General features: G+C 45.1%; 1 protein-coding gene across 1 annotated transcript; it reads left to right on the forward strand.

The window, feature by feature from the left end:
• Positions 1-5,541: 5,541 nt before the first annotated feature.
• Positions 5,542-21,408, forward strand: LOC147728324 (uncharacterized). The gene is made up of 5 exons (XM_086963777.1): positions 5,542-5,667; positions 12,350-12,454; positions 19,717-19,776; positions 20,460-20,525; positions 21,266-21,408. The coding sequence occupies exons 1-5, from the start codon at positions 5,542-5,544 to the stop codon at positions 21,326-21,328; spliced, it is 420 nt and encodes a 139-aa protein (XP_086819903.1). The 3' UTR covers positions 21,329-21,408.
• Positions 21,409-22,249: the final 841 nt, after the last annotated feature.

Below are 22,249 nucleotides of genomic sequence, written 5' to 3' on the forward strand. Positions count from 1 at the left end.
TCTTCACTTAATCCTGTTGTGGTGCTCTCCCCTGGCCCTTCCACATCCAAGCCATTCTTCTTTTATCCCTGAAGACAGATGTGGTGAGCCCCCCAAACGGAAGCAGAAGGCTAAAAAGAAAGATGATGCTTCTGTTACAATGAAGGGGTCTGCAGGCATATATGGGAGCCATGAGGACACAGCCGGCCACCTGGCTCCTGTACTACAAACAAATCACAGCCGCCTTCACTGACTTATTGGCCCCTTTCTGGGTCAGGCTTGATCATCTGGAGACAGTTTCTAGGGACCTGTCAAGTAGACTGGAGAGACTTGTGACCCTCATGGATAAGATTCCCTACTCCTTACCACCCACGTTACAACCACTGGCATGCCTCCCACCAACTTCTTCAGTTGTAGTCAGCCTGACACTGGCAATCCCAAGTCCCAGGCTGTAACAAGTCAGAATACCATTTTTGGGCCCCGGGGACCCCACCTTAACACAGAAAATTCAGTTCCTACCTTTTTGCCCCTCTTGGCATCTAATGTGGCAGGTGAAGCTCGAACCGGTGGCCGACTGGTCACTTGCTCCCCACTCCCGGTGATTATTCTCCCTCCAGCCTGTTCCCCTTACACTGTTCTCTTGACAGGGATTCCCAAGCTCACCACACATAATCTGGAAACCACTGGTCAACTGATCAATAAAGCTTCACATTGGTTAGGAAAACACACAAGCTACTCTGTCTGGGACTATAAAGACATCTTGATGGCATAGAGGGCTTCATGGATAGGGCCCTCTAGGAAAACACTTGGGGGAGATTGCATTATTATTAGTATTAGATACCTCGAATTGGCATGATGAATTCTGAGTGGTGTTTCTAAGTTGCTCCGCCCAGTTACCTGTATAAAACCAATCCTGTTGGGCTTTTTTTATGGCCCTAGTGTAGGACAGCCTCTGGGCAGTGGGTACACAGAAATAATATCAGGGGACCATTAGTCTAGTGATTTAAAATCGTTACGCCCCATTGGCGGATCTTATTGGTCTGGACTAAGTCCATGAGACAGAAGATAAACTCACTCAGTCAGTTCATAAAGTGGGCAAATTACCACAGAGTAGGAAAGAGAATAGGGATTTATCTACACTAAAACCAATCTATCCTTCTTCACATCCCTCAATTTTAGTGCACCGTCTGGCAACTCACAGCCTACGGGGGCCCCGAATACAGCAGCCAACACTTTATCTTCCACCAGGGGCTTTATCCACAGACCCGGGAAGGCTCATTTCTTGGAATGTGGCAGGCTTGTCCTCTAAGTTCTCTGACGAAAGGTGGTTACTATAGCCTTATAGCCCGCCGTAGCGGGCTATACCGGCTATTAAAGGCCCGCGGAATTGTTAAAGGCCCGAGCCGAAGGCAAGGGACTTTAACGAGACAGCGGGACTTTAATTGCCGGTATAGCCCTGCTACGAAGGGCTATAAGGCTATTAGAACATTCTGCCACTAGAGGGCAGAATGTTCTAACAAATTAAACAAAGGGTTCTCGAAGCTCGAGGGGATATAAATCCCCTCGAGCTTCAAGAAGCCTTTGTAGAACATTGGAATGTTGCTCTGCGGGCCTTTACCGGCCCGTAGAAGCAGGGAGCACTCCATTGTCTGCAATGGAGCTCCCAACATTCCAATGTTCTAAAGTTTATTAAGTCCTTTAACATCATTTGCTTGCTAGAGACATGGGAAGTCAGGAATATTTTTTTCCTGGAGGGGTACAAGACCATCTTCTGCCCAGCAATGGGTTCTAGTGTGGGTAGAGCGAGGGGGGGCCATATTATTTTTGTAGCTCTTGAGTATTGTAGCACTATGCAGATCATGAGGTGGGATGTCCACATGTTCCAGGGTGTAAACTTGCACATTGGGAAAGCTCTCTCTATGGTAGTAATTCATTTTTATAATGCAGAGATGGGGCCTTAGACTCTTTAAAGAGGGAGGGCTTCGGGCACGGGAATTTTATCCTGGCAGGGACTTTTAATTGTCACCCATGTCCAAACGTTTCACACCCGTCACCTAACACACAACCTTGCCTGATTTTGGAGGATTTCCACTTGCAGCATACCATAGAAGGGGAGGAGATAAATAGCTTCCTGCATACACACAATTTGTTTTTTTACTTTAGACAAGCTGACAAACCGGTCCAATCCTCAAATCCCTCTGACATATAAAGAAAGGGGATCCGCCATGATCATTGATTTCCTCTTTGTCTCTGCTTGTATGGGTTGGCCTCCTGTCTCTTTCAATATCTTACAACGTCTCTACAGTGACCATAACCCTTTGACCCTGTCTCTTGATGGGGAAGGGAACCATTCACTGGGCCCTCGAAAGCCCCGGGGGGCCTTAACAACCACTGACCAGGGTAGGCGCTTATGCTAGTCACAAATAGATGCTAAGGCTTTTAATCATATTCTTTCACAGATTGCCAGCAGGAGTTACTTATTTGCTTGGACCCTTTAGTGCCTGGCGAAGAGTTTTTTAGTTAATTTGCCTCCATCGCTCAGTTGGTTTCTTGTCTATTATCGACCCTGTGGATTGGCATTGTAAAGATTATCCCTCGTGGTTTATTCCAAGTGCTCCAGGGCTCTTAGGCATCTGAAGAAAGCCCTGAAGCAGTCGCCTCGCAACAGGGAATGGGTGGCAAATTGCTGTTGATACTATAAAGGGGCCCTGAAACAAGAAAGGCACCAATTACAAAAACAGGCATGGGCTGATCTAACCAAAGCTGGCGAAATGAGGAACTCTACACTTTTCCGGCATATTATTATTAGTCCTTGTTTTTCGGGGCAATCTAAATCTGTTTTATGTCACCACATCACCCCGGAACAGTGGTGTTGCAAGGATTTCTGCTCATACACAGAACTGTGCATAGAGACCTAGGACATTAGTGAATTGTGGTGCACCAGAAACTCACCTCAGTACCTAAAAAACCCCAACCGGCTAGCATTAGTGTCACATTAGCTCTTCATCCTATAGCAAAGTAACCAATGATCAGACAACCTAGAACATGCAACTTAGGACCTGTGAAGAAGGTCCCGTCCCCATACCTGAGACAGGACGGAACGCTAACACCCCGCAATGGATTCCTTACCAAAGTATGCCAGAGGACGACGACGGTGTCATTTTCTCCGTGCTAACCCGCAACTCTTCCCTCCTCACACAGCTTGCCAGCAGTGACCCGGATGTAGCAGGCTCTTGGAAGGGCAGGACCAACTACAGCAGTAGCCAATCAGGACCCTTCTACCAGGAACAGCTGCCGCTTGAAAAGCGCAAAGCAACCCGACTGGCCTGTCCTCCGTTGGAGATCCCGGAAGAAGATCGCTGCGCGAGTCTGGAGGTGCCCGGAGGAGACCCTGACGCTGGGACCGGAGAAGGCCGAGAAGAAGAAGAAAGCTGGAGTGAAGAGTGCTGGAGCCCGGAGGACGAGCAAGCCGCCACGACTCAGGAGAGTTGTGGCTAGTGCAGTACGTGGCGGGCAGGGGTCTAGGGAAGGGGGGTACTGACATCGTATTGAGAGGGGAGGGCTCTGCATGCTCTAAACTTACATCGGGCTGAGAGGGGAGGGCTCTGTGTGCTCCGACTATACCTACCGCCTATGTTGTAAGCTTCCGTATGAGCTGAGAGGAGGCTCTGCGTGCTCTGATTGTACCTTCCGCCTATGTTATACGCTTCCATATGAGCATCCACTTCTGTTAATACCCGACCTCAGCACCAAGACCCATATTTCCCTACTGTATTCTTGTACACCTTACGATAACTTGCTGCCCCACGCCAGATTACTCAGCCCTACCTTGTTGCCTCATTTTCCTTATTTCCCTCCTCTAGGGAACACTCCAAATAGGACGCCCTAGAACTCACGGGTTTCTTTTGCTTTCTTTAAGACACCACATTATTGTCCTCTACCTCACGTGGGTCTGGTGTTGGTAACCCCTCCTTAATACAGGTTAGATACTGACGCCACTTTTCTCTATTCCGAGGTGCACCCAGGTCTGGGCCGCCCACTTCCCCTTGAAACCCGTAATAGGTTCCAAGAAGACGACCACCTGAAACCCATCACAGGTTTCACAACGTGGAATGACGACCTATTAGAAGACACCCGCCATTCCGCAAGAGAAGGTTAACACCCGTGAAAGAACATTTTCCTGACCCATCCTGAAGCTCATTTCTGTTGACTGTTGGTGTTAACCGTATGCCTCCTTATAATAAACATCTTCAATATTAACCCCATCCAGCCTCCTCGCCTCTGCTTCCGACCATCCCTCCAACAGGACCATCTCAGGAATGGTGGGAAGTGAGAACACTCTGTGGTTATACTCTCATACCAATCCACAACAGGAGTAAAAAAAAGACACAGTAAGGTTAAAATATTTATTTTAACAGCGTGTTCTCATGCGCAGTATTTTAGTCAACATAAGCAGACATATGATTAAAAATAATATGGTCAGCATGGTTACAACTCCATAAAATACAAAAGGAGGAATCATATTACAATGATAGTGCAAACAGATGATATAGTGCCTAGTTTAAACACCCTCCCTATAAAGGAACTATGTATTATAAACTATGGAAGGTCTCTTGAGCTTTCCGCTCAGTAAGTGTAAATTACATCAGGATCGGAAAGGCTCTCTGCATCCCTGGAATCTTCCAAGTGTGTGAAATTAAGGCAAGCGTGCTATGATAAAGGCGCCAGAACCTTGCTTGGCTTGCAGCTGCTAAAATGTTGTGTCTAGAATGTGTTACACGGACACGCCGATAAACAGACTCACATGTTATGATAACCTTGACGGCTCAGCACTCACTCTACAGACTGGGGGCACAATGTATGTCTAGAGATGTCGAAAAACAAACCTTTTCTCATGTATAGACTTCGTGAAAGCTAGCTTTGCAAAAAGAGCTAAGCAGTGTTGTGTGCAAAAAGCAGCAAAAGGTAAAATGGCGCTTAAACGTCTAATAAGCCATGCTAACTTAACATGCACGCAAAAAGAGGACCATAAACCACACTACAGTGGATCACCAATTTTGATAGTGTATTTAATTTTGGCCTTCATGAAGGGTCTTGTATGGATATTGCTCCCATCCAGGCTGTCACACCACTCACCTTCTCATTGGAGGAAGTCCACAGGAGGCATTGAGTCTTTGTCCCGGAACAAGGCGCCAGGCCCTGATGGGATCTCCCCAGATTTTTTCCCAGACAATATTTAAGTTTGAGCCCCAGTTTTGACAATTGTGCTATATGCAGCAGCAAAGAAAGGGATGCTGTCCTCCTGGTCAACTGCCACCATTATAACAATTTATAGAAAGGGGCATAAGGACAACCCACAAAGGATCCACCCTATTTCCCTTATTGATGCTGTAGTTAAGGTGCGGTGCCGGGTCATTTTAACTAGACTCTCTTCATGGGTGTACACCAATCACATAGTATCTGCGGTCCAGTTTTGCTATCGCCCGGGCGCAATGTCTTAATCCCTATTTACTAATAAATAGATACATGGTTGCTCAACCAGAAGCGTTGTTCTTAGCCTTAATGGACCTTAAGTCCACCTATGATCGGCTAAATCGTAAGAAGTTGTCGGACTTATTGACCTTTTTGGGCACCGATCCCACTATTGTATCCGTATTAATGAATCTTCACACGCATACTACAGTGGCAGTAAGATTTTCTCAGGGAGAGGGCCTTACTGAACATTTTAATTGCATTTGGGGGGTTTGCCAAGGCTGCATCTTATCCCCTTTTTTATTCACCATTTACATCTATAGTTTAGAAGCTGCCCTCATTGCATTACAGTCAGATTTGCCCAGAGTTTGCAGGAAATCTTTGCCAGTGCTACTATATGCCGACGACATAGTGTTTACTGCTCGCACAGCCCTGGGCCTGCAGGATTAAATTGATGGCTTTGTTGATTTTATGGATAGACAGGACCTGTCAGTCAACTTTACACCCCCTTTTAAAGAGCCTGAAGTTTAGGCAAGCCAGGGTGGCTATTATGTATTTACAGCTGTTGCCTAAAGAACTCCCACTTTGTAAAGTGACAAGTTTCTTGCAGGCTGCTTATAGATCAAGATTATCTAGACCCGATTGACCATTGACTGGCTATCTGTAATTTTGCACTATTTTTTTTCTCACTCCTTTTAGGTCTCACCCGGCGTTAGCAGCGCACATGCACTGCCCTAGCCATGCGAGGCCTTTTGTAATTGATACGATTCCAGACGTGTACTTGGCGCCCCGCCCCTCTTTTCCATTGGCTTGCATCGTCGTTTATGTTAAGCGATGACGCCTGATTGGAAAGCAGGCTTTTGGGTTACCTCCTTGTCTACTTTTCGGATGGCCTATCTGGACAGGCCGATCCCATCTTTGTTTGCTTGGCCGCGTGCGCTTGTTCTTTTCAACAGCGGCAAAATGTCACACATTAACTTTAACAATGGCGCACTGCGCCTAATATCAGCATTTTGGCGGCTTTCAACATTTTCGGTCGCTTTAGATACGTGATCACATGTTAACTTTAACAATGGCGCCTTGCGCCTATTATAGCCATATACCCCATGAAGGATATATGTAATAATGAACACACTGACCACAAACAAAAGTGACTTCTTTAGTATTCAATCTTAACAAGCGTTTGGTTTTTGCAATAAATCAGATATGCTGTCCAATATACATAAAAAACATAAACTGTGAATAAACAAAGTGTCTAGGTCATGACGGGTGACTCAGTGTTACAGGTTTTGTCACCTGTAACATTGAGTCACCCGTCATGACCTAGACACTTTGTTTATTCACAGTTTTTGTTTTTTATGTATATTGGACAGCATTTCTGATTTATTGAGGAAACTAAACGCTTGTTAAGATTGAATACTAAAGAAGTCACTTTTGTTTGTAATCAGTGTGTTCATTATTGCATATATCTTTCATGGGGTATATGGCTATATTCATGTATTAAGTACTATGTTCAATTGAACCGTGATCCGACAGAACCATTGTTGTTGGTTTAATTACCTGCCCAAGTTCACGGTTTACAGGGTTACCCCATTACACTTAAGGGCTGCGCCTATTATAAGCATTTTGGCGGCTTCCAACATTTTCGGCCGCTTTAGCTACGTGACCGCATTGGCGCTGTTCTCTTACCTGGACGTACCTCCAACATCCCTAGAGTCCCTGCAGCCATGACAGACAGTGGCAGAAGGTTTGTTAACTTGCTAACTAAACATCACAACAGAAATGCAGAAGGCAGCTGAGCAGGGGCACCAATTTACTGCATTATAGCCCTACAGCAGGCAGAGTTCAAGGCATGCATACCACCAGGAGCGGGGGCGGCAACTTAGTGCATTATAGCCCTGGGGGTGTTCACAGCAGGCAGCATTCAAGGCATGCATACCACCGGGAGCGGCTGAGGCAACTTAGTGCATTCATTATAGCCCTGGGTGTGTTCACAGCAGGCAGCGTTCAAAGCATGCATACCACCGGGAGCGGCAACTTAGTGCATTATAGCCCGGTGGGCATTCACAGCAGGCAGCATTCAAGGCATGCATGCCACCTCTTCCAAGCAGCCAGCCCAGTGCTTTTTGTTTCTCCCCCCTTCTATGCCGGTGTGTAAGCCATTAAATTGAAAGGAGAGGCGGACGCCGCCTTTACATTGTTACAGGCTGTACAGCTTTTACATAGACTGCACCTTTAACCATGGTGGCTGCCCATAGGCTCTGACTTAATCACATTAATGAAATACACTTTGTAGTTGTACCTCGGAATGTACAATAATATGCTCCGAGATCTGCACTAATTATTTTGTTGCTTTAAGCCTATATTGCGACACTTAAGCATGTCCTTTATCGATCTAAACTGCTCATAATAGTACTGACAGTCTTGATACATGAACTATGCTCCGGCGTCTTGACGTTCCAGTTCTTTCCGGTAGCTATTCAAAGAGAGCCAGCGGAAGTAATGTCTGCAGTTAAAATCAATTGTAATCCTCTGCATTCCTGGGTTCGAATCCCTTTATTGTGTCCACATCTGGGTCATGAAGTCTCTAGGCTGCTGATAAACCACCATATTGCAAGTCAGAAGCTGAACAACCTGTAAAAGAAGTCATTCTGTTGCTGGCGAAAACCTTTTCTTCTGCTGTGTAAGTTATAGCACAACTGGAAGTATCTCCTTGTATTCTTGTCTTTTACTGTCCATCTGTGTCCTGTGCTTCTTTGGTCTACGGGTTGGAGCCCTCATTTGGTTACTGCAACAACATTTTGAGGCTTGTTATCTCCCCACAGTCAGCCTGACACCCAACCCTTTCTCCGCTTACTGAACAGACCCTGTTAGTAACTGGTTTTTGTTTCAGTTAACATCAGCCAATCTGGTCTGTCAACTTTCAGTGCGCGATTGGCATAGCCAATAGGTCTCGCCTTTAGGACCTTATAAGTATTTTGTTATGCAGCACAATATCCTTGGTGCAACAACATTAACTGTTGCATAGCTAAACACTTATAAGGTCCAAAAGGCGAGACCTATTGGCTATGCCAATGCTTGTTTAATCACCTGTGACCAAGAGTGGCATTTTATCTCAACTTTTAAACTGGATGTGCTGTGTTTTATCTGAACTTTGAATTGGAATGATGATTTTCCTATTGCATGATTGTATCGTATATGGTTGTGATTGCTTCAGAATAAAGATATATTACTATTATGATTATTATTACCAGTACCTTGTTTCTACAAATAAAGTTGGTCATGAAATGTTTCAATCTGCACACAGTGCCTTCAGACAAAATATATTTGAAAGTAACCTTATTCAACATAAGCCCTGAAATCATAACTTCTAATTAACGTGATTATGGAAGTAACTTAGATTATGTTATCGTCTCCTTTGACCTTTGGCCCTTTACAGTAGACCTGAAGGTCAAAGAGAGATACGAAAGTGACCATCGCCCTCTTGAAATGAACTTTTTACTAAGCATGTTAAAGGGGTTTGATATCCCGGAGGGAGACCATAGCCTAGCATCCTCATCCATAACTGACAATATTGTCCTTAGTAACAACCGTAGGGCGGTTAAATGGGCTTTCGTATTAGAAAAAGAGGACCTATTGGCCAATATTTAAAGCATTTTTGCAGATACCCTAGACTCATATTGTCCCTATAGCTGCGACCCTAAAAAATTTATTGAGTTACATAAGTCCCTTTTCAGCAAATTATTAGAAATCCTTACAAAAAAACCTAAAAAAGGTGCTGGCAGGACTAATGCAAAATCCACAGGCAAACCTTGGTACAACAAGGAATGCCGTCTTGCCAAAACTGCACTGATTAATGCTGTTAAAGGGGAAGGTCCGTTAGAAATTAGAGATAAAAGGAAGGCTTATAATAAAACAATACTAAGAGCGAAATCCTCATGGGATGAGGAAATATGGCTCAGTATGCTAACAGCCGCTAAAAACAAGGACCAGAGACAATTTTGGGAACTGGCAGCTAAGGAAAATAAACGGGAGAAAGGCTCCAGGGAGGTTTATTTAGATGAGGATACTTGGGTTAAGCACTTCACGTCATTGTATGCAGCAAAAATTCCAACTGACGCTACAATAGACGTACCCTCGGTCATATTACCAGCTAACACCCACCCGGTAGTCTTTACTATACAAGAAACAGAGACAGCAATTACTACACTAAAGAAAGGGAAGGCGCCAGGGCTTGATAGAATTCCTGGTGACCTGTATCTGTACAATATAGATGTTTGGGCACCCTATTTAAACCATCTATTTAATATAGTTGCGGCTAGCGACCATATTCCGGACACATGGAATGGCGCAGAAATCATCACCATTTTTAAAAAAGGGGACCGTGGCGACCCAGCCAACTACCGCCCCATTAGCCTTTTAGATATTACGCAGAAGATATATGCCAGGCACATTCTAAATCGAATAAATTCATGGTTGGAGGAGGAGTCAATTTTATCTAAATATCAGGCGGGATTTAGGAATAAAACAAGTACTATTGAGCAAGTATTCAGGCTATGCTGCTTGTATTGGAAATATGTCATCATCCGCAAAGGTCACTTGTATGTGACCTTTGTAGACCTACGAGCAGCATTTGACCTAATTCCACGTGACCTACTTTGGGAAACTCTGAATAGGCAAGGACTCCCAGGCGAATTATTAAAACTTGTGATGGGGTTGCATCAGGAGAACTACGCTAAGGTCAGGTGGGGCCCAAATGGGGAACTCACAGACCCGATCCCCATAAAAAAGGGAGTGCGTCAGGGTTGCGTTTTGGCCCCTACGCTTTTCTCCCTGTACGTAAACGATATTGCAACCTACATGGAAAATTGTGACAATGATTCGCCCCGACTGGGAGGGGAACGTGTTGCGTCCCTCCTCTTCGCGGACGGCACAATTTTAATTTCACAAACGCCACGGGGTCTACAGATCCTACTAGACAGGTTCCAAAAGTACTGCATCCATAAAGGATTAGAAATTAACATACAAAAAACAAAATACATGGCACTAAACTCGCACAAAACTTTTAAAAGGAATTTGATGTTAAATGGGCAAAAATTAGACTACGAGCACAGTTTTACCTACCTGGGGGTCCTGTTAGACTCTGTAATGGGATGGGGCCCACAATTGGAAAAATCTAAATTGGTGTTCAAACAAAACTCTTTTCCAATAACACAGAGGTACAATAAAAGTGTGAATAAGGCAGTCACTCCAGCAATAGAGCTTTTTAGATATAAGGTTCAATCTGCCTCTTTGTATGGGGCGGAAATTTGGGGGCCGGTATGCAAAAAAACTTTTGAAGTACTGGAGAATAAATTCATCAGGGTCCGGTAGAGCAGGGTGTAAATGAGTGACCCTATTTAAACATGCACCTTTAGAGAACTATCACACTCACTCTTGGTATATTCTTATTAATGCGGTGTCATGTGATTTATTTCAAAGCCTTTCAATGTTCCAGAAATCTACGAATTGAGTTTTGAATAGACTTAATCATATTTTAGTGATGGTTCTTGTATGATTTACTTGACAAACCTTTTCAGGTCTCGGCTCGTGCTCTGAGATCCGATCCAGACCCTTGACTCGGCTCTGCCTGTTAATTGTTGGCTCGCCTGTCTCTCTTAGACGCAGCTGCCAAGTTTCTCCAGGCTAGCAACTAGTTTTGGGCTTTTAGCCAATGGGATCGCGAGCGCGCAATAAACCATATCTTCATATTCATAGCTGTGTTTGTGATGCTCCGGTCAGTTTCAGGCACATTGGGCTTTAAGGGGCGTTGGGTTCAAGTCTCCTTAGGCGACTGTAAGTTAATGTAACTGTTCTAATAGTTTGTCCGATATTTTGCCAGTCAATGGCCAACTTGGAGGGTTTCTTTTTGACCTTCCCTCTGCTTCTAGGCGCTTTGTGTGAAGTTGGTCTGGTCCTTTAGTAAACCAGTTTGCCATCACGCTCATCCATGGGAGAGTACTGATTAGATACCTCACAAGTGTGGCTTTTACGCAGTGTGCTAAAGGCCGTCCCAACATTTGCTTCTCTACAGAAGATCTGTAATGGGGCTTTGCGGGGGGTGCAAAGGCCAACGATGTGGTATATTTTCAGGATGCACCTGTTTCCCAATAAACTAAAGCGGCCTTTATCACACCTTATATCTGTCTCCAGTCGGTTTTCCCCTCCCAGTCTCCAGATGGGCCCCAATAAACAGCACACTTCAGAGATCGGAGGCTCGGCGTAGAACAAGGGTGCATGTGGTGGGTCCCTGCACATTCTTCAGGAGTAACCTGAGGCTCATGATTGTGGCATGTAGATTAGTCTCAATGTAACTTCGAGGTTCCAAACATAGGTGTGTAAAACTCACTTAATTTGCTTTTGCATAATAAGTGGAAATCTGCAAGGTACATGTTTCATTTGAACTTGACCTGCTTCTCCTTGGGTAGTGCTGAACACATGCTGCAAACAAGAACTTATTTTCTGGTTATACGTTCTTAAAAGCAAAGATGTTGCAGGTGGAATTGCACCACATGATGGAATGCGATCATTTAGCACAAGGTGAACTCGTAAAAGATTAGAGTTGCATTGAATTTCACCAGGGCCTTGTTCCTTATGCCAACTAGTGTACGTTGTTATAACTTGCAGGTAGCAATCTGTCTTGGGGTAAAACTCGTATGTAAAACAATCCAGGGCGATTTCCTCATATCCCTTGTTTGCAGCTCAAAAGCTGAACCTTGGCTAGAGTGCTGTGCGTAGGGCAGGAGGCGGGCATCTGTCATGGCTGCTACAGGCCAGATGAGCTAGAAAGGTCATGGGCAGAAGTCTTTCTAACTTCTCAATGATTACATTACCAATCTGTTGTGCATTTTTTTTCCAGGCTCAGTTTGATGACATACTGGCACTGTCCCACTCGAAGCTGGTCGTCGTAGACTTCACTGCGTCTTGGTGTGGGCCATGCAGAACGATCGCACCTGTGTTTCAGGTAAGTAAGCTCCTCTTTAATGCTATATATGTTAGGACCCAGTTATCAAGGCATGCCCTGCCTTGTAAATGTATAGATGTAAATGTATAGGCATTTATATAGCGCACTACTTACCCGGAGGGTCCCAAGGCGCTTCGACCGCTGCAAAACCCTTCCTGGCTTCCCTGAGAGATGGTCCCTTAATGGGTATCTCCAGGGTGAGACCAGGCATCCCCGGCGGTCTGGTGGGGCCGTTAGTGAAAATGAGGCAAGCTAATGCCCAGAGTTGCCGAGTGTGATCGCTGATCAGAGTGGGCACCGAGGCGAGAGAATTATCGAGTCCGCTGACCCTGGTCAAGAAACCTGCCGCGCCGGGATTCGAACCCTGGTCCCGGGCCATCCTCTGCTCTCGGGTCTGCCGCCTCTAACCAGTGAGCCACACTACTTCACATAAAGGACTGCAAATCGGTCTGGCTTTGTGCCCTGCTGAAACTGATGGGGAGCCTGACCTCCCTATGGCATCACCAGTCCACATAAATGGGATCAGCAGCCCTACAATCCACTGCACTTGGTGGAGCCGCAGTGGGTAGCGAAGGGTTGCCCATAAGGTACTCCAAGTCTGCCTGGCTCTCCTGCTATGGAGGACCTGCCCGGGACAAGGGTGGGACTGTCTGTGGCTGGGCTAGGCCACCTCACTTGCTTCCTATAATCAAGAGAAGAGGGTTCCTGATTCAAATATAGGCGGGTGGTCGGGGGAATATCGTGGAACCAGAAAAACAGGTGGCAATCTGCCCCCATCTTAAGGTGTATTTTCTAGTTCCCTCACTTGTTTCTTCTGAAAGACATTTAAACTCTTTAGACACAGTGGCTCCTCTCTGCTCGTACGCTAAAGGGTTTACCCCATCACAGTAAAGCAAGCATTAAAGTGCTGGAGTTTATAAACTTTTATAGGAGGACCCTGGGTTGCTAGGGAGAACATTTGAGCAGCATGTGAATGTTGTAAAAGAATTTGCTTTCTGCCTCCGCATTTCAGTGACATCAACATTTGAACATTTATTACTTCAGTGCACACAAGTTCTTTTTAGGTCTGGTGACCTCTTTCTTTGCCTTGCACCAAACAAACCTCTTTAGCTGACCGGATTCGTTCCTCACTGATGCCGCAGCCTCTGCATGTGCTCGAAATGTTAAGGGCAGCATCTCTTAGCTCCTCTCACTAGTGAAATGCTCTGGCTGTAAACCCCAGACTTCACAGGGGATGCAGACTGAATGAGACACACGGGCGTCTACAAGTGAGAACGTGTACAGACTGTTAGTTACAGGCAGTCTTCGTTTTCGGTAGTACCCACAACTAGGGGAAAGCACTTTGCCAAAACCCCGTTTTTCCAATGACCTTACTGATATCACTCCAGTGATTTGCTCAAAATCACAGTATGTTGAGGCAACAGCTGAGACTCAACACTTTATTCCCCAGGCCTGATGTCGGCTGTTCTGTCCAATGACCACTGCAACACATTCTACTCCCCACGACCACCTACGTCTCCACTCAAATTAAGCATACAAAGCACAAGTTTTCTGAGACATTTCCTATAGCGCAGCATCCTCCTAATTAAGTTAAGGGGTCCCAATATGCAATGCTTCGACTGGATGCAGGTGGAACAAGCGACCTCGAGGAGAAACTGCATAACTTTAGCCATAACTAGTTTTGCATTGCCATTAATTATTTTAGTTGTAACTAGGGTGACCAACCGTCCGTAAATTTCACGGACAGTCCGTAATTTCGGCCGTCTGTCCATTGTCCGTGAAGGATTCTTTAACGGACGCCATTTGTCCGTAATTTTAACCGGGCACGGTCGCACATCCCTAAAGCAGGCACAGCTTCCACTCACCTCCCTTCTTGACTTGACATGACGCATTCAGGGCTGTTTGCATCTGAATAGATGCCCCTGCTCTCGAAGCTTCAGCCCCCACCCCTCACACCTCCAGTCCTTGATGAGCTGTTAAGAGGTGCTTGAAGGTGGCTGAGAGGGAGGGGCTGCAGCTTCAGGAGCAGGGGCATCGATTCAGATGCAAACAGCCCTGAATGCGTCTTGTATCTGCAATTTGTATTGCAAATTTCCTTTCATAATTCAGGTGTGGATAGTGCACATTTATTCACACAAATTGCTTGGCAAAAATACATTTACACTTTTTTCTAAACAAGACATTTTTTGAGACTGAAAGGAGATTGCATTGTTGATTTACATACTGGGTGTGCTCTGTGTGTGAGCAAAGTTGTTGCTTTTCATGTGCTTGTTCTGAGGAAGTTTGTATTTCTGCTATCCGTGCTGCATATGTTCTGGGTCAGTGGACGATGTACTGTGCAGGGGAGAAGATTTCCTTGCCCTGTTTGTGCCGAGCCCCTGGGGGAAAGTATGGGTTCTTCCAATCTAACGGTGTGCGCACACTGGTTGGCTGCATAATCTGGGTGTTCAGGAGTTATGAACAACTGTAGCTTCCATGGGACGGTTTCAGCTGGTTCATGAGGCTGAGATCGGTAGTACTCCAGATTAGGGGTCCGGTTCAACAGGGATGAAGAGGGTGCGGAGCAAGCAGCTCAATGTCACCTGCAGAGTAGACACTTAAAGGGGTAATGGTCAGCCCCTCGACTCTCCCCTCACCCAGCACATTCACAGGAACATCTGTACTAGTGGCAGGAGGAAATAAAATGTCAATGTGCAGACTCCCAGGTCCCTTTTGGAACTGTGTAGTCTCTGTTGAAGGTCATCCGCCAATTTGAAAGCAAACTACAACCAGGCGGAGCCCAGTAGACGCCACCTTGTACAAAGGCAGTTAAATTCAAAGTCCTCCCATTCATTCAAGTTGTAGGAGCACTCTCCAAACCTGGCTCTTACGTGTAGAGGGAAGATGACCCCGGTTAAGGGAGACTGGGCGGACGTTTTACATAGCCAATAGCATCTCCTTCTGAAGGGTGCAGGAAGTCCTGCTGCCACCACTGTAAGTCTCTCAGAGCCTGAGGAGAGAGTGCCGTGGACGTGTGAGACATTCCCTTTCTGCCCAGGGCCCCAATCATCCTACAACCGCTCTGGATTACACCGAGGCAGCACGTGGTTTCATCACAGCACAGAGCTTAATAACTGTGACTAAATTGTAAACAAACCTCGATTCTTCAAACATGCAGTCTTTAATGTAATAAAATAAAGAAATGGCACAATCGCAACCACACTGATTAACAAAGTAAGGAGGACAATCAGTTAAATCAGTTCTCTCGGAGTATCTCCTTTAAGTACTGTACTTCACAGTGGGGGCTGGTAAAAGTAACATTTTGGAAAGAGACTGACTTCTCATTGTCTTGTCCAGGACGGGGTGAGGAGCCCTACCCCACCCTGGACGAGACCAAGATGATACTAGGATACTGCATGCCCACCCCTGGGCCCACACTGGTGGATCCTGGTCCCCCTTCTTGCCACCCCCCCTCCCCCAGTGATGGCTCCTGTCCCTCCCCCTGCCCCCCACTTGTGGTGGATCCTGTCTCTGCCCTGGGTGGCTTCTGTCCCAGTCCAGGAATGGCGTCTGCAGCTCAAAAAGGCTCAGCTCAAAATGAATATGAAAAGGTGGGCGAGTGAGTAAGTGAAGGGATGGGTGGATGGCTGGATGAATTCGTGAAAGGGTGCATGGATGAATGAAAGATTGAATAGATGGATAATAAAAGAGGATGGGTGGATTGATGAGTGAGTGGTGGAAGGAAGGGAGAAAAGGTAAATAGCTGGATGTATGGGTGGAAGGGTAGCTGGATGGGTAAAAGGGTGGATGGATGAGTGAAAGGATGGAGGAGTGAAAAGGTGGATGGGTTGGTGGATGGATGAGTGAAATGATGGATGGATTGATGAATTGATAAGTGCAAAGGTGAATGGATGGACAGATGAGTGAAAGGGTGGATGTAAGGATGGGTGAGTGAAAAGGAGGGTAGATGGACTAAAGGATGAATAGATGAGTGAAGGAGTAAAAGGATAAATGGATGAGAGAGAGGATGGATGAGTGAAGGGTCAATGGATGGATTCATGAGTGGATGGGTAGATGGAGGGGTGGGTGGATGGATGGATGGATGGAAGGATTGCTAAGTGAAAGGGACGATGGAGAGAGGAAAGGAGGATGGTGGATGACTGAAAGGGTGGATGGGTGGAAGGATGAGTGACTGGGTGGATGGATGAGTGAATGGATAAATGGGTAGAAGAGTGGATGGATTAGTGTACAGATTACTAGGGTGAAAGGGTGGCTGGATGGATGGATAAAGGATGAAAGATGGGATGGATGAGTGAAAGGATACATGATGGATAGGTTTGCAAATGGTTGAATATGGCCGGGCTTACTTATATACCATTGCGCGACCTCTGATGTGTCTGTAAAACTTATCCAATTGTCCTGAAGTTTTGTCCTGAAGTTTTGTCCTGAAGTTTTGTCCTGAATTTTGACCTCCTGTCCTGAATTTTGACCCTTTGTCCTGAATTTTTACACTCTGTCCTGAATTTGCACCAATGCCAGTTGGTCACCCTAGTTGTAACTAGTGATTGAGTTTACACTTTTTTGGATTTTAAAGACTGCTGATATCTCACTGCACTCTATGCCAATCCACTCTACTCTGTACCACTCCACACTACGCCACTTTTACAGTCTGCACCGCTCCACTTTCTCACTGCAACATAAGCAGTGCCACTATACAGAACTTTACACCACTGATCTCCATCACACAATTACTATACACCTTTCCACTGCACATCATACCACATTTGCACTACACAAATTCACACCACACCATTACACAACTAACCATTGGAATCCACATAATTCCACTCAAACCTCCACTCTATCACAAGCTTAAGAGACATTGCCATTTACAACGTCAATGGCTCTTCACTCAAAAATGCCAGACCTATTGCGTTGCTGATGCTTATTTCAGTGGATAACCTGCTGCTTGCCTACTCGTCCAGTGAGTTTCTATCCACCGCGCTTTCAATTTTAAAGTGCCCCCCCGCCCCAACACACACTGTTCAAACATCAGTCTTGATTTGAACCGTTCACACAAAGCGGTTGTAGTAACAAGGAAAGAAATGGCCAACTTTCTTTCCCCAGAAGCTTACTGGGTGCTGGCACCTTGTCTCTAAAGTGCCGGTTTACGCACTGAGACACTGCAACTCCAGCAAGGTTCCTGGCTACTGCTATAATAAACTCATACCAGCGATCACCCCCGCTTTGTAAAAATTTTTCTTGCTGACAATGTCAGGCCACTTGCATTTAGACCCTGTGCTCCTGGCAAGGGTGGCCCTGCTCTCAGATCACACGTTTAAAAAAAAAAAAAAAATTATCCCCAGTGTTGATTTCAGCGCCGAGACACCACACGTGGTATTTGTTGCGCTCTACAAATCTTCAAAATAAAATTAATTTCTGTTTAACATGGTAAAGCGCAAGACCACGGTGGACTCCTGGAGCAACATGAGCTTTCCTGGACTGCTTAAAGCGGGCAGTGGGAGTAGTCTCATAAGGCACTAGCTGGCAGAGCGCCATCTGTCGCTCTCCTGATCTTCCAAGCCCTGCACCAGTCCTGCTTGGTGTGCAAAACACCTGTTGTGGCAAGTACCGCCCTAGATGTGCAGTCAAGCTGAAGCAACCGAGCCAATACCTGCTGGCTTCTTGGATTGTAGTGTTCTACCCGGGCTAATCTACATGCCTCACTGAATAGAGCAATCCGTAATTGCCTCACGTGCAAGAGTGGCATCATTTTACTGGTTTGCTCCACTCCAAACACGGAGTTAAATAACCTGAGCAGGCAAACTTTTTTTTTTTCTTTCAACTGTGCCACCATATGGAAATGGGATATATCTTGGATTAAATCCACATTTAAGGAAAGGTCGAAAGCCGTGAGGTAGGACCACTATTTTAATAAACGGCCTATAAAGGTATATGGAGACTCACTCTGCTCCATTCCTGGAGCCAAACCTAGTAGACTGAAATCATTAGTTTTTAACTTAAAGGTTTTATCCTGTGATGGAAACTGTAGGCACTTTATTGTACCAATTTTGTGTTTTGCCACTTTGCCCTTCACTTTATATGCTAGAGAAGTCTGTGGAATTTACTTCCTTTGACACATGAATAACTGGTGTATTACAGAGAATTGCAAGTTTCTGGCTTTTAGCCAAGGTGTTTTAACGCTTTGTATATATTTTTAAGTGATTGTTATGGCCACTCTTATGAGTGGATTTTAATTTTTTGTACGCAGGTAGGACAGTTCTCCATAATCTGCCAGGTCCTCAGTTTGTTTAAACCCTTTGAGACTCATGGCAGCATGCCTTTGGGGGCTGCTGTTTCCAAGACTAGTTGTAGTGACAGTTACTTGTATTAAATGGTGGTAAAGATAAGTTTTGGATAGAAGGTAAGAGGTACTGCAATCCATAGCCTAAAGGTTGTAAGAATTCTGCAAAACATGGATGCAGAGATTTCCACCCATGCTAATTATCAATGTTTTGAATTTAACTTCTGTATTTCGAGGACTTTTTGCTCTCGGCAAACACTTGCTATATTGACGCAAACCTTCATGCTCTTGTGCTATAGACATTTAAGGCGGCAAGATTTCCAAACATTTCTTCAGTACTTCCAATGGTGTCCTTCCTGTGTCCTGCAGGACCGCATACTAATGTGTTCCATCGTGAAACCTTCATTTTACTCTTCTGCACGTGGGGGGCACCAGAATGTAGAGCCCACTTATGGATTGGGTACTGATCAGAGAGGACTTGACTCTACACTTCATAGGCATGTCCTCTGTAGGGCACTGTTATTGGCCGTCACCAGGTACTATCAGCTTAGCTGAAGGGTCGATTCACACATGTACTTGGAGCTGCACAAGGAGGTCCAATTGATGCAAATGCTATTTAAGTGCGCCCATAGTCCAATTTACATACTAATTTGTTAACAACTAGTCACAAAAAGGCTGCACCTTAAAAGGGCCCTTTCTACTGTAGTCTAATTACCATGAATTCTTTTTGATTGAACTGGTTAAATTTCTCAGTCTTGTCTGCATCGGTTCGTGCATGTCTGTTTCCTAGTATTATTTACTCGTCCCGTGTGCATCCTACTTCGTGCTGGTGTTTGATGGTAAATAAATGCCATACATGAAATGGTTTTATTCGTATGTTCAAAGGTATGAAGTGTATAGTGTGGCTTGACGCATGCTTCTTAGCAGGTGGGAGTGTCCATGACGTGCATAACTTTGTTTTTCATTATACTTTCTGCAGAAGTTCAGCACGGAGTACCGTGGTGCAGTATTTCTGAAAGTGGATGTTGATGACAGCCCGGTAAGTGAAACGGAACCCTTAACACTGATACTGTGATCGGTAAACGTAACTTTCCGAAAAGGGGAGGCCCCACGCCCACCCCACAAAAAAGAATTTAAATCCCTTAACTTGGAGTTGCCTCTTGTTAACCCTTAGCCAGAGAAATGTGACGCAGGCTAAAACAAAGTAGGGTTGCGTTTAGTTTTAAAATTCTTTTTAATTTAACATTTTCGCGGTCTTGGTTTAGAACTTATTCTCTGCATTCCCAGATTGAGCAGAGCAGTTTTGAGGAGACCTCCGAAAAGCACCTTTTATTTTAAATTGAATTTTTTTAGTCGCCGTGCACAGGTACTGGCTGAATTAACGAGAGGGTTACATTTAGTTTCTACAACCTGAGCAGTGGGTCACTTTTTCTTGGCTGACTTGGCAGTCTCCACGACTTCATTTTAAAATGTGTGGCCAATATACGCATGTACTTCGAAGATACATTAGCGTCAACCTCCATTAACCTAATTTAATGTACGGCGGTAACTGCATCTGAACGTGTGGCATTCTACAGGTGCAGATGGTGACTCCAGGAGTCGTGGTTTGCTTGGCTGGGTGTGTAGAAGGCACGACACTCCCGGAAAACGGTCATTTCAGTTAGAACGACGACTACCATTAAACTAATGTGCTGGAATGATATTGTCGTGTCTTCCTAACAGGTGTTGGCCGAAAGATACAGAATAGAAGCAATGCCCACCTTCATTTTCATCAAGGATTTTAAGAAGGTATGTGTGGATTTCTGCTTTTCTATCACAAATTGAAGTTCTTTAAACAGCAAATTAAGACCTCTGCTATCAGCTGAACCCTTTGTTTCTTGTAGAAAACTGGAATTAAGTACCACACAATAAGCAATGGAACTAAAATACCTGTAGTGTTGTTTCCGACTCTTAGCTGTAACGTTGGCTAGAGACCAACTAATTTTCTTGGACCTTCATGGCATCAGCATTTTATGAACTGCTCCCTTTACGTCCATGGTACTGGAAATGGACGGGGGGGGGGGGGGGGGGGGTTGATATATTGGAGGTCCCTTTCCGCTAATTTGATTCGGGGGATAGTTGAGGCCGCTGGGTGTGGCCGGTTATGCAAAGAAGCTGCTTTCTTTCACAGGGAGAACACCGCTAGATAAATGTCAATTTTAAAGATCTCCATTCGGATGTGTAAGGGCTGAACAAAATTGAAAAGCAGCAAGGTTTACATTGTGTGGGTTTTTTTTTTTTGGGGGGGGGGGGGGTTAAGCTTTTTTTTTTTTTAACCATACCAATTTTTCCTTGAGGGATTGTAATATGGTATTCTCTAAAGAAAATTGCCCACTCACTGAAGTGAGCTGCTAAGAGCACTGTTAGTCTTTTAATAGTATTTTCATACTCCAGTTTACTATTAACATTTGAGACGAGGATGTTTTGTCCTTGAGCTGTGATGTTGGTGTCTACAATAGGTTGTAGCTTATTTTCACTTTTTTTTTTAGGTTGCTACAGTGAAAGGAGCTAACGAGGCTGCAATCAAAGCAAAACTGAGAGCACTTAGCTGATTTTAACACTTTTGTTGTTTTGCACTATGGAAATCTGTTTTGTTCTGTTCTAGGACCACAGCAGATATGAAATTGTTGGAACTCGCATATTATATATAAACTTTTATTTATATTAATAAACCAGTAGTATAGCAGGCCCTTTTAAGGGGCTGATTATTTAGGATTTATTTATTTTTCTAATAAAAATATTTCACTTAAAATCCCTTCCATCTACTTGATTTCATCAGTGATATTTGTGGTGTGTGTGGAGGGTGGGGGGGCAGCAATCTGCTTGACAGGCCTTCTATTCCCACTGAACATTCCTCGGTGCTCTGGAGCCCCTGGAGGCCTGTTTTTGAGAGTCCTGGTGCCTCTAACTTCCCAGCTTCCTGGGGCTAATTGGAACAGGCAAGGTGAGTGTAGTGAAGAATGTCCACACGTGGATATATTTCTGGTGTGTTTATTCAGTAACAATCACCATAAGGTGCTCCCAGCTTGACAGGACTGAAAACCCCAACATTCTAATGCTGCCTTCAGGGACAGCTACAGGTCATACCAAGTGGGCAGGAGAAGGGAGGGGGGAACAGGGAAGTGTGGAAGATACCAAGTGCCAAGTTACAACACATCATCCTACCTAAGGAGACAAAGGGGAAAACATAGGACAGATGCAAGAGCGAGTGGGTGAAGAGGAGAGAAGGGTGAAGAGTGAGGCAAAGATGAAACAGGAAGAAGTGAGAGAGAGTCAGAGTGGGTGAGAAAGGATAGTGAGACCAGAGGGAGCGAGGAAACCGAAATGGAGAGGGAAAGAGCTCGATGAGAGGAACAGCAAAAGAGAAGAAGCAGGGACAAGAGAAGGAGGGAAAGGGGTGGCACCCCAAACCCCAAAGCCTACGAAGGCTGTACCAATGGGGTGGAACTGTATCAAGGTAACTGTAAAGGGAA

Source organism: Lissotriton vulgaris, chromosome 3_1 (assembly GCF_964263255.1).
Source record: "Lissotriton vulgaris chromosome 3_1, aLisVul1.2, whole genome shotgun sequence".
Classification (NCBI taxonomy): domain Eukaryota; kingdom Metazoa; phylum Chordata; class Amphibia; order Caudata; family Salamandridae; genus Lissotriton; species Lissotriton vulgaris.